Below are 13,025 nucleotides of genomic sequence, written 5' to 3'. Positions count from 1 at the left end.
GAGATGATCATTCTGACCAAGTTGGATTGAGTTAAGCCTAAAATTGTGACCTCTATTGTGTTCACAAGGTTTTTCTACTAATTGACCTAGTGACCTAGTTTTTGACCCGGGTTGACCCAATATGGAACTTGACCTAGGTTATGTTAAGATGATCATTCTGACCAAGTTTCATTCAGATAAGGCTAAAATTGTGACCTCTATTTTGTTCACAAGGTTTTTCTAATAATTGACCTAGTGACCTAGTTATTGACTGCGTATGACCCAATATCGAACTTGACCCAGATTTTATAGAGATGATCATTCTGACCAAGTTGCATTAAGATTAGCCTAAAATTGTGACCTCTATTGTGTTCACAAGGTTTTTGTACTAATTGACCTAGTGACCTAGTTATTGACCGCGGATGACCCAATATCGAACTTGACCTAGATTTTATAGAGATGATCATTCTGACCAAGTTGCATTGAGATTAGGCTAAAATTGTGACCTCTATTGTGTTCACAAGGTTTTTGTACTAATTGACCTAGTGACCTAGTTATTGACCGTGAATGACCCAATATCAAACTTGACCTACATTTTACAGCGATGATCATTCTGACCAATTTGCATTGAGATTAGGCTAAAATTGTGACCTCTATTGTGTTCACAAGGTTTTTCTACTAATTGACCTAGTGACCTTGTTATTGACCGCGGATGACCCAATATCGAACTTGACCTAGATTTTATAGAGATGATCATTCTGACCAAGTTGCATTGAGATTAGGCTAAAATTGTGACCTCTAATGTGTTCACAAGGTATTTCTACTAATTGACCTACTGACCTAGTTTTTGACCCCAGATGACCCAATAACGAACTTGACCTAGATTTCATAGAGATGATCAGTCTGACCAAGTTTCATAAAGATTAGGTCAAAATTGTGACCTCTGTTGTGTTCACAAGGTTTTTCTAATAATTGACCTAGTGACCTAGTTATTGACTGCGGATGACCCAATATCGAACTTGACCTAGATTTTATAGAGATGATTATTCTGACCAACTTGCATTGAGATTAGGCTAAAATTGTGACCTCTATTGTGTTCACAAGGTTTTTGTACTAATTGACCTAGTGACCTAGTTGTTGACCGCGGATGACCCAATATCGAACTTGACCTACATTTTATAGAGATGATCATTCTGACCAAGTTGCATTGAGATTAGGCTAAAATTGTGACCTCTATTGTGTTCACAAGGTTTTCCTACTAATTGACCTAGTGACCTAGTTTTTGACCTGGGTTGACCCAATATGGAAATTGACCTAGCTTATGTTAAGATGATCATTCTGACCAAGTTTCATTAAGATAAGGCTAAAATTGTGACCTCTATTTTGTTCACAAGGTTTTTCTAATAATTGACCTAGTGACCTAGTTATTGACTGCGTATGACCCAATATCGAACTTGACCCAGATTTTATAGAGATGATCATTCTGACCAAGTTGCATTAAGATTAGCCTAAAATTGTGACCTCTATTGTGTTCACAAGGTTTTTGAACTAATTGACCTAGTGACCTAGTTATTGACCGCGGATGACCCAATATCGAACTTGACCTAGATTTTATAGAGATGATCATTCTGACCAAGTTGCATTGAGATTAGGCTAAAATTGTGACCTCTATTGTGTTCACAAGGTTTTTGTACTAATTGACCTAGTGACCTAGTTATTGACCGTGAATGACCCAATATCAAACTTGACCTACATTTTACAGGGATGATCATTCTGACCAATTTGCATTGAGATTAGGCTAAAATTGTGACCTCTATTGTGTTCACAAGGTTTTTCTACTAATTGACCTAGTGACCTTGTTATTGACCGCGGATGACCCAATATCGAACTTGACCTAGATTTTATAGAGATGATCATTCTGACCAAGTTGCATTGAGATTAGGCTAAAATTGTGACCTCTAATGTGTTCACAAGGTATTTCTACTAATTGACCTACTGACCTAGTTTTTGACCCCAGATGACCCAATAACGAACTTGACCTAGATTTCATAGAGATGATCAGTCTGACCAAGTTTCATAAAGATTAGGTCAAAATTGTGACCTCTGTTGTGTTCACAAGGTTTTTCTAATAATTGACCTAGTGACCTAGTTATTGACTGCGGATGACCCAATATCGAACTTGACCTAGATTTTATAGAGATGATTATTCTGACCAACTTGCATTGAGATTAGGCTAAAATTGTGACCTCTATTGTGTTCACAAGGTTTTTGTACTAATTGACCTAGTGACCTAGTTGTTGACCGCGGATGACCCAATATCGAACTTGACCTACATTTTATAGAGATGATCATTCTGACCAAGTTGCATTGAGATTAGGCTAAAATTGTGACCTATATTGTGTTCACAAGGTTTTTCTACTAATTGACCTAGTGACCTTATTATTGACTGCGGATGACCCAATATCGAACTTGACCTAGATTTTATAGAGATGACCATTCTGACCAAGTTGCATTGAGATTAGGCTAAAATTGTGACCTCTATTGTGTTCACAAGGTTTTTCTACTAATTGACCTAGTGACCTAGTTTTTGACCCCAGATGACCCAATATCGAACTTGACCTAGATTTTATAGAGATGATCAGTCTGACCAAGTTTCATAAAGATTAGGTCAAAATTGTCACCTCTATTGTGTTCACAAGCAATTGTGAACGGACGGACGGACGGACGAAGAGTGATCACAAAAGCTCACCTTGTCACTACGTGACAGGTGAGCTAAAAATCAAACATTTCATCCATGTAAGTATAAGAATCTAATATCTGATAATATCTCACACTAAGTATCAACATCTTCGAATTACAATTTTGAATATTTTTAAAACCTTTTCATCTTATATAATTATGAAGAATACTTACTTGTATAACTAATGAGGGGCCCCTTGCAACTATTTCAGGAGGAAGTTTACTAAGCGGGCAGTTCTCAATGCTCATAATTTGCAGATTATAGCAGAGAGCTAGCTCATACGGCAAGGAGTGGAGTTCTGCATTGTCATTTATGTACAAGGATTCTAAACTTTCTAGAGCACCTGCAAAAAATCGACTGATATTCAATCAAACTCACACAAAGTCTTAAATCATTCTTGACATTTTGAGATTATTACCAGCACCAATATTTTGCAAATATTTTAAGTGATGTAATTCCAGAGCAAACTTGTCAACATTCAGAAATCTGCATTATTTTGCAGATCATTCAAATAACTTAAAATAAATATAAAATTCAGTCAACAAAACAGCTTTCTAAGTCAGTTTATAGTTGAATTCGATTTTTGACTCAGTTTCTCAAGTATAAGAATTAAATGTGGACTCAATTAAGTGTGGATTCACAAAGGGCATGTACATGTTTACTTCACATGTAAGATTCCAGGACATTATAAAATATGGCTTTTTTCTTACCTATTTCTGTGGGTATGGAAGAGAGGTGGTTTTCCCCAGCACCTAAGTATTGTAAGTTACTTAAACACCTGAAATGGAATAAAAAACACTAGGTTAATAAACTCAGTTTCTTATTGGATTCCTTACTTCCAACTTTAATAAGAAAATATAAGGATTCTCATCATTTCTCTAGTATTTCAGGTCAATTCAGGTGTTACCACTTGTCACCTTTCAAAATTGTACATTGCAAATGTTATAGCGTAGTTCCTTCAAATATGTTACGAAAAATATTTTGACTTACTCTATAAAAGCTTAATATTATGAATTTATATGTTAACATGTAAGTGTGTTACCCAATTGCTCTTGGTAATGAGGTCAGTTGATTTGTCTGTACTATTAATCTCCTTAACTCTCGCAATTGGCCTGAAACAACCAAACATAAACTTGAATGCTTAAGCAACTACATGTATATAGACAAAGAAAGATTTAAATAGCCTGTAAAAAATGCTGATTTCTTTGAAAGGAAAACATGTGTAAATAAACCAAATCTATCATATTGTGATGCTTGGATTTCACAAGACAAATGGACATTACTCCTAAACAGAAATAGGAAGACAATAGTTGTCTACAGTGAAATTCTCTGACTGACCTACACAAAAATAGGAAGACAATAGTTGGCTACAGTCAAATACTCTGACTGACCTACACAGAAATAGGTAGACAATAGTTGGCTACAGTCAAATACTCTGACTGACCTACACAGAAATAGGTAGACAATAGTTGGCTACAGTCAAATACTCTGACTGACCTACACAAAAATAGGAAGACAATAGTTGTCTACAGTCAAATACTCTGACTGACCTACACAGAAATAGGTAGACAATAGTTGGCTACAGTCAAATACTCTGACTGACCTACACAAAAATAGGAAGACAATAGTTGGCTACAGTCAAATACTCTGACTGACCTACACAGAAATAGGAAGACAATAGTTGGCTACAGTCAAATACTCTGACTGACCTACACAGAAATAGGTAGACAATAGTTGGCTACAGTCAAATACTCTGACTGACCTACACAGAAATAGGTAGACAATAGTTGGCTACAGTCAAATACTCTGACTGACCTACACAGAAATAGGTAGACAATAGTTGGCTACAGTCAAAAACTCTGACTGACCTACAAAAAAAAAGGAAGACAATAGTTGGCTACAGTCAAATACTCTGACTGACCTACACAGAAATAGGTAGACAATAGTTGGCTACAGTCAAATACTCTGACTGACCTACACAAAAATAGGAAGACAATAGTTGTCTACAGTCAAATACTCTGACTGACCTACACAGAAATAGGTAGACAATAGTTGGCTACAGTCAAATACTCTGACTGACCTACACAAAATTAGGAAGACAATAGTTGGCTACAGTCAAATACTCTGACTGACCTACACAGAAATAGGTAGACAATAGTTGGCTACAGTCAAATACTCTGACTGACCTACACAGAAATAGGTAGACAATAGTTGGCTACAGTCAAATACTCTGACTGACCTACACAGAAATAGGTAGACAATAGTTGGCTACAGTCAAATACTCTGACTGACCTACACAGAAATAGGTAGACAATAGTTGGCTACAGTCAAATACTCTGACTGACCTACACAGAAATAGGAAGACAATAGTTGGCTACAGTCAAATACTCTGACTGACCTACACAGAAATAGGTAGACAATAGTTGGCTACAGTCAAATACTCTGACTGACCTACACAGAAATAGGTAGACAATAGTTGGCTACAGTCAAATACTCTGACTGACCTACACAAAAATAGGAAGACAATAGTTGGCTACAGTCAAATACTCTGACTGACCTACACAGAAATAGGTAGACAATAGTTGGCTACAGTCAAATACTCTGACTGACCTACACAAAAATAGGAAGACAATAGTTGGCTACAGTCAAATACTCTGACTGACCTACACAGAAATAGGTAGACAATAGTTGGCTACAGTCAAATACTCTGACTGACCTACACAGAAATAGGTAGACAATAGTTGTCTACAGTCAAATACTCTGACTGACCTACACAGAAATAGGAAGACAATAGTTGGCTACAGTCAAATACTCTGACTGACCTACACAGAAATAGGTAGACAATAGTTGGCTACAGTCAAATACTCTGACTGACCTACACAGAAATAGGTAGACAATAGTTGGCTACAGTCAAATACTCTGACTGACCTACACAAAAATAGAAAGACAATAGTTGGCTACAGTCAAATACTCTGACTGACCTACACAGAAATAGGAAGACAATAGTTGGCTACAGTCAAATACTCTGACTGACCTACACAAAAATAGGAAGACAATAGTTGGCTACAGTCAAATACTCTGACTGACCTACACAGAAATAGGTAGACAATAGTTGGCTACAGTCAAATACTCTGACTGACCTACACAGAAATAGGTAGACAATAGTTGGCTACAGTCAAATACTCTGACTGACCTACACAGAAATAGGTAGACAATAGTTGGCTACAGTCAAATACTCTGACTGACCTACACAGAAATAGGAAGACAATAGTTGTCTACAGTCAAATACTCTGACTGACCTACACAGAAATAGGTAGACAATAGTTGGCTACAGTCAAATACTCTGACTGACCTACACAAAAATAGGAAGACAATAGTTGGCTACAGTCAAATACTCTGACTGACCTACACAGAAATAGGTAGACAATAGTTGGCTACAGTCAAATACTCTGACTGACCTACACAGAAATAGGTAGACAATAGTTGTCTACAGTCAAATACTCTGACTGACCTACACAGAAATAGGAAGACAATAGTTGGCTACAGTCAAATACTCTGACTGACCTACACAGAAATAGGTAGACAATAGTTGGCTACAGTCAAATACTCTGACTGACCTACACAGAAATAGGTAGACAATAGTTGTCTACAGTCAAATACTCTGACTGACCTACACAGAAATAGGAAGACAATAGTTGGCTACAGTCAAATACTCTGACTGACCTACACAGAAATAGGTAGACAATAGTTGGCTACAGTCAAATACTCTGACTGACCTACACAGAAATAGGTAGACAATAGTTGTCTACAGTCAAATACTCTGACTGACCTACACAGAAATAGGAAGACAATAGTTGGCTACAGTCAAATACTCTGACTGACCTACACAGAAATAGGAAGACAATAGTTGGCTTCAGTCAAATACTCTGACTGACCTACACAGAAATAGGTAGACAATAGTTGGCTACAGTCAAATACTCTGACTGACCTACACAGAAATAGGTAGACAATAGTTGGCTACAGTCAAATACTCTGACTGACCTACACAGAAATAGGAAGACAATAGTTGTCTATCTTCAAATACTCGGACTTGCCTACACAAAAATATGAAAACATTAGTTGCCTATCTTTAAATAATCTGTGTAACCTACAGAGAAATAGGAAGACAGCAATTGTATGTCTTTATTGATACTCGGGCCAACCCACACAGAAATAGGAAGACAATAGTTGTATATCTTTAAATACTCTGACACTTAAACGAACCTACATAGAAATAGAAAATACTCGCACTTACCCACACAGAAATAAAAAGACAATAATTGTATCTTTATATACTCTGACACTTGCAGGAACCTACATAGAAATAGGAAGACATTATCTATCTACCTTCAAATACTTAGACTTACCTAAACAGAAATAGGAAAATGATATGTCTACCTTTAAATACTTTGACTTACCTACTTCTTGTGGGAGGGATTCTAATTTATTTTCTTCTAAATCTAAAACTTGCAGCTTTTTTAAGTTTCCTATTGAAGCTGGAAGTCTCTGAAACAGAATTTCAAAGCACATGAATACACAATTCTAAACTCTGATATGGAGTAATGCCAAAAATGAAAACAACCTCAAGGGAAGGGTCAAGAATGTAATATCTTAAATGGAAATTGAAATACTACAAACAATTTTCTGTATTACTAATAGATTATAGCTCAATTATTCAGACAAGTATAAGCTGATATAATCCCACTTGAGCCTGCTTCCTGTTTAGAAACCAGAACAGGCGTTCTTTTGAGATGCCAAGAGAATACGACCCCTGATGTAGCTTGAACCCATGACCCCTTTGGTAAGGATTGACACCTTTACCCCTAGACATAACCCTTTTATGAACCAATTATTCATGATCAATGATGTAAATGTTTGTACATACCTTTAACAAGTTATTACTAAGGATGAGGACTTCGAGTTTCTCAAGGTTCTGGATGTCGTCAGGAATGCGAGTGAGCTGATTGGTACCCAGGTTCAGCTCAACCATGTTTGTCCACTGTCCAATATCTGTACAAACATTGATTTTTAGATGCAAGTTATTTCATTTTTAGACATTTTTATAGAAATAATTGTCCAAAAGCATTGTTTCTTTAAAAAAATAACCATACAGACTTCAGATTAAAGGTACAGTTAAACTGTGATAACTCAGAAGACGCCACGGTCTGACCTAAAACCTCATGTTATCTGATGTTTCACGCCATCCTGAGTTGCCATTTAGTCTGTTATGAAGATCCTTATTTTCAAAGTCACCTAGTAGAATTATCCCATATTTATAATCAGTTTAAAAAATATTAACTTTCTTTTCACCATTCAAGTTACTTAGTAATAATTTGTATTATTAATTGTATATATTCCTTTTTCAACAGATGTTTACTTCACACTTGCATCATTTATGTGCTGTGGAAATCGGCTGTCATAGACTTAATGTGAAAATAACATATTTTCTGAACAAGCAACATTAGAATATGACATGGCATATAATATCATGGCATTAGTCAGAATAAAGTTTCACAAAATCAATGATGGATGATTGGCACATCTTATCCGTCTTGTGAAACTCATTTGCCATATTGCAAAGCAAAGAGACAAGTTTGACCGTTATGTAAAGGGTTTTTATTCATGCTTATAACTCATTTACATTTCTCACAATTAAATTCTTACCATTATCTTCTCTATTAAATGCCCTTATCAAAAAATATTGGTCATACATCGACAATGATTACCAGTTTTTACACCTTATTAATTTTCCTAATTTGTCATTTGAATTTTTACAATTTGCAAAAAAATTAACAACTGTCAATTGTTGAATTATGACCTTTAGGTGATCATGAGCTTTTGTGTATGATTTGTCTATTTTGAACCAGCAATGATGCTCTAGTGCACAACTTATTCAGGTTTTGAGTAATCGTCGTAATATCTGATATAAAAATAGAAGGAATAAAGATATGTAGTAAGCCTTGACCCTATCAATCTGCAGTTATCAGGAATCATAGTTTTATGGTATATAATTGAAGGTTTGTAATAGGGTGATTTAACTATATTTACATTACTTTATTTAACTCTTTACTGACACCTAAGTCTGAAGGCCTTTTTTTATTTCTAACAAAGAAGTTCTTATTACATTTTTAGACTTTGCATGTCCAATGTTATACTAGAAGAACTGCAATGCGACAAATCCAGGGTTTTTGCACGGCAATTAGAATTTATGGCCAATTAATTTCTTGTATCAGTAAGAAAATGCAGCAGCCTCTTTCTTTACTTTATTAAAAAGAGATAAAACTAAAAATTACTCTCCTTATGTATCTTATTTGTTCAGTTTTGCTGCAACATTCATACTAAGTTTCATGACCTTGACCCCAGCCCCCACAAAAAAGTAAGAGTATGGCAAAATGACAATTATATTTTTGTTATTAGTTTTTTAGGTTCTCTAACTTTACATGTGCAAGCTCCACGGCTTGCTAACATCTAAGGAAAGCACAAACTGGGAATTACCAAGAGGTAGAGATGTGAGCTGGTTGTCCTTCATGTTCAGCTTGGAAAGACATTTGGCCTGGGAGAAAATCCCGTACGGAATCTTGTTGATCTGATTGTGCTCCATGTTGATCGACTGAAACACAAGTGGGTCATCACAAAATACCTGAATACTCTGATATTTAAGGTATGTAACAGTATGATCTATCAGTATGATCTATGACATCAAATGGTTCATGAAATGATTTACTATAGAAGTAGAAACAGCTTTATCTGCCTCAGTCTATAGACTTGTGTACGTTGTTTCTAATTTTTGTGAAAAACAAAAAAAGTAAAAGTATTTGCCAAGTCGTGAACTTATACTTTTATGGGCATTTACTTAAAAATGCAGGGAATGAAATATTTTATAAAATCGATGACAATTCTTACCTCAACAGAGACAAACTGTGAAGGTCCGCCCGTCGGGTAGGCGTGGAACTTATTTCGAGGTACAGTGAAAGCCTTCAAACTTGTCAGACTAGACAACAAACCCTCCTGAAAAAGAAGATGTTATTTTCAAAATTTTCTGCAGCAAAATTAGACCTTATCATTAAGAAAGTAAAGCTACAAATATCATTTTTACTTAAATGTACTTGTACAACTTGGGTTTCATTTAATAAAATGAAATGCGATTTTTAAAGTGTTTGCATTCATGTATTATCTTCATTCAATTCTATAGTAAATAATGATATACTTGATCCTTAATGTAAAACTGAATTTATCATCCATTCTTACTTCCCTTTGTAACACTGTTATTCAAAGGAGACCACTGCATATGAGGTTGAATTAATTTAAACTGGTTTATCCAGTCAGAATAGCCATCTTTGATCATATCTCGTAAATCAGGTGCTTATTTTGCAGTTATGAAAAAAAAAATTCCCTACCATTACATGAAAGACATTTTCGATGAAAATTATTCTGCATACTCAAATTACCAATGTGTACATAATACGGACAAACATAATGTTCGACAGACCCTTATTAGCAAAGGAGAATCAAAGGAGCTTGGATAACAGCACAATCTACATGATCTTTAAAACTGAATGGTAACAATTGAAGTTGTACCTACCGGCAGTACTGAAACATTGTTTCCTTCTATATTGAACTCATCCATGAGTGTACAGTTGGCCAGGGAGGCAGGAACACACATCAGACGATTATATCTGCAAATGTAGCATTTAATAATACGTAGTCAAGTTATTCATTCACACCAACAAATATCTTTCAACTTACATGGGGCAAAACAACGGGCAATAAACAGATTTCTAGTATGCATTGGAAATAAAACATTCCCTAGAAGCTGAATGACTCAAGGTATACATATACATGAGCCATTGTATGAGTTTGAATAACTTTTAAAACATGCCATTCAGAGGAATGACAACAGTTAATGGTCACTGCTGTTCATGTTTTATGGCAAGCCCATGGGCCAAGCTATTTTCCCGCATTTGTCAGAAATGTTTTAATCCAACAGCCAACAGTTAATTAACAGACCATGTAACTGTCTAAATACTGTGCACCCACAACCCACCAAAAGCCCTATCTGGTAAATGCCCATCGCATCCATAAAATGAGACATTTGAATGAAAAAGCTCAAACTGTTACATTATTTGGATTAGAAACTGTTACCAAGTTGCCTAGTTTCAAATTTTGAGCAAGAATGTCCTTATACAGTACGTATCTGAGACCAAGCCTTGTATGTGACTTAAGGTTGGTTGCTTCTGCTAGATGTCGAGCAGCTCATTATGGTGGAGGTCCACAATGCATAAACACCTAAGTTAAACCTATCTGAAAATGTCTTAAATAAAGCACATACCTGAGACCAAGCCTAGTAAGGGTTTTAGGGCTGCCAAACACCTATCTGTAAATGTCTTAAGTACATACCTGAGGCCAAGCCTAGTAAGGGATTTAAGGTTGCCAAGCGTTTCTGGGATGTCGAGCAGCTCATTGTGCTGGAGGTCCAGTGAGCTCAGCAATACACAGTCACCAATCTCTGCAAACATACAGCAATAATGTAACTTAAATAGGTAAGTTTACACACCATTGATCCCGGGATAATTATTAACCATAGATCCCGGGATGATTACACACCAAAGATCCCAGGATGTTTACACACCAAAGATCCCGGGATGTTTATACACCAAAGGTCCCAGGATAATTACACACCATAGATCCCAGGATGATTATACACCATAGATCCCGGGATGATTATACACCAAAGATCCCAGGATGATTACGCACCATAGATCCCGGGATGATTATACACCAAAGATCATAGGATAATTACACACCAAAGATCCCAGGATGATTACACACCATAGATCCCGGGATGATTATACACCAAAGATCCTGGGATAATTACACACCAAAGATCCCAGGATGATTTAACACCAAAGATCATGGGATAATTACACACCAAAGATCCCAGGATGATTACACACCATAGATCCCGGGATGATTACACACCAAAGATCCCGGGATGATCATACACCAAAGATCCCAGGATGATTACACACCACAGATCCCGGGATGATTATACACCAAAGATCATGGGATAATTACACACCAAAGATCCCGGGATGATTATACACCAAAGATCCCAGGATGATTACACACCATAGATCCCGGGATGATCATACACCAAAGATCCCAGGATGATTACACACCATAGATCCCGGGATGATTACACACCATAGATCCTGGGATGATTATACACCAAAGATCCCAGGATGATTACACCAAAGATCCCAGGATGATTACCTTCCAAAGATCCCAGGATGATTACACCAAAGATCCAAAAATATTGTGGCATTGGATTATGAACCATTTATCAGCAAGATACACTCAAGATCCCCTTCATTATGGTAGGTCCCATCATTGTGTTAAGTGTTCATGAACCATTAACCAGCAAGATACGCTCCAGGTCCTGTACATTGTGGTAAGTCTCCACATTGTGTTAAGTGTTCATGAACCCTTTACCAGCAAGATACTATCATACACTCAAGGTCCCCTCCATTGTGGCAAGAGTTCATGAACCATTTACCAGCAAGATACCCTTCAGGTCCCCTATATTGTGGCAAGTGTTCATGAACCATTAACCAGCAAGATACGCTCCAGGTCCTGTACATTGTACATGAACCCTTTACCAGCAAGATACTATCATACACTCAAGGTCCCCTTCATTGTGGCAAGTGTTTATGAACCAGATACACTCCAGGTCCCCTACATTGTGGCAAGTTTTCATGAACCATTTACCAGCAAGATACGCTCCAGGTCCTGTACATTGTGGTAAGTCCCCACATTCTGTTAAGTGTTCATGAACTATTTACCAGCAAGATTCTATCATACACTCAAGGTCCCCTACATTGTGGCAAGAGTTTATGAACCATTTACCAGCAAGATATACTCCAGGTCCCCTACATTGTGGCAAGTGTTCATAAACCATTTTTCAGCAAGACAACCTCATGGACACCTACCTTGTGTGTTTATACAGATACCACCAAGGTCGCCTACCTTGTGGCAAATGTTTATACAGATACCACCAAGGTCGCCTCCCTTGTGGCAAATGTTTATACAGATACCACCAAGGTCGCCTACCTTGTGGCAAATGTTTATACAGATACCACCAAGGTCGCCTACCTTGTGGCAAATGTTTATACAGATACCACCAAGGTCGCCTTCCTTGTGGCAAATGTTTATACAGATACCACCAAGGTCGCCTTCCTTGTGGCAAATGTTTATACAGATACCACCA

At 36.8% G+C, this 13,025-nt stretch overlaps 1 protein-coding gene across 1 annotated transcript in view; it reads right to left on the bottom strand.

Annotated features, from left to right (window-relative positions):
• LOC128231342 (leucine-rich repeat protein soc-2 homolog) overlaps nt 1-13,025 on the bottom strand; it is a 33,037-nt gene that overhangs the window by 8,543 nt on the left and 11,469 nt on the right. The window contains exons 10-18 of the mRNA XM_052944024.1: nt 11,156-11,264; nt 10,341-10,434; nt 9,662-9,766; nt 9,254-9,368; nt 7,644-7,768; nt 7,177-7,264; nt 3,762-3,831; nt 3,430-3,497; nt 2,893-3,062 (exon numbers count right to left, since the gene is read on the bottom strand). Coding sequence (XP_052799984.1) covers nt 2,893-3,062; nt 3,430-3,497; nt 3,762-3,831; nt 7,177-7,264; nt 7,644-7,768; nt 9,254-9,368; nt 9,662-9,766; nt 10,341-10,434; nt 11,156-11,264 — 944 coding nt within the window. The remainder of the gene's footprint in view (nt 1-2,892; nt 3,063-3,429; nt 3,498-3,761; nt 3,832-7,176; nt 7,265-7,643; nt 7,769-9,253; nt 9,369-9,661; nt 9,767-10,340; nt 10,435-11,155; nt 11,265-13,025) is intronic.

The sequence above is a fragment of the Mya arenaria genome, chromosome 4, assembly GCF_026914265.1.
Source record: "Mya arenaria isolate MELC-2E11 chromosome 4, ASM2691426v1".
Taxonomy (NCBI): domain Eukaryota; kingdom Metazoa; phylum Mollusca; class Bivalvia; order Myida; family Myidae; genus Mya; species Mya arenaria.
The sequence above is the reverse complement of the archived record's forward strand: the minus strand, read 5'-3'. Positions and strand labels throughout refer to the sequence as shown.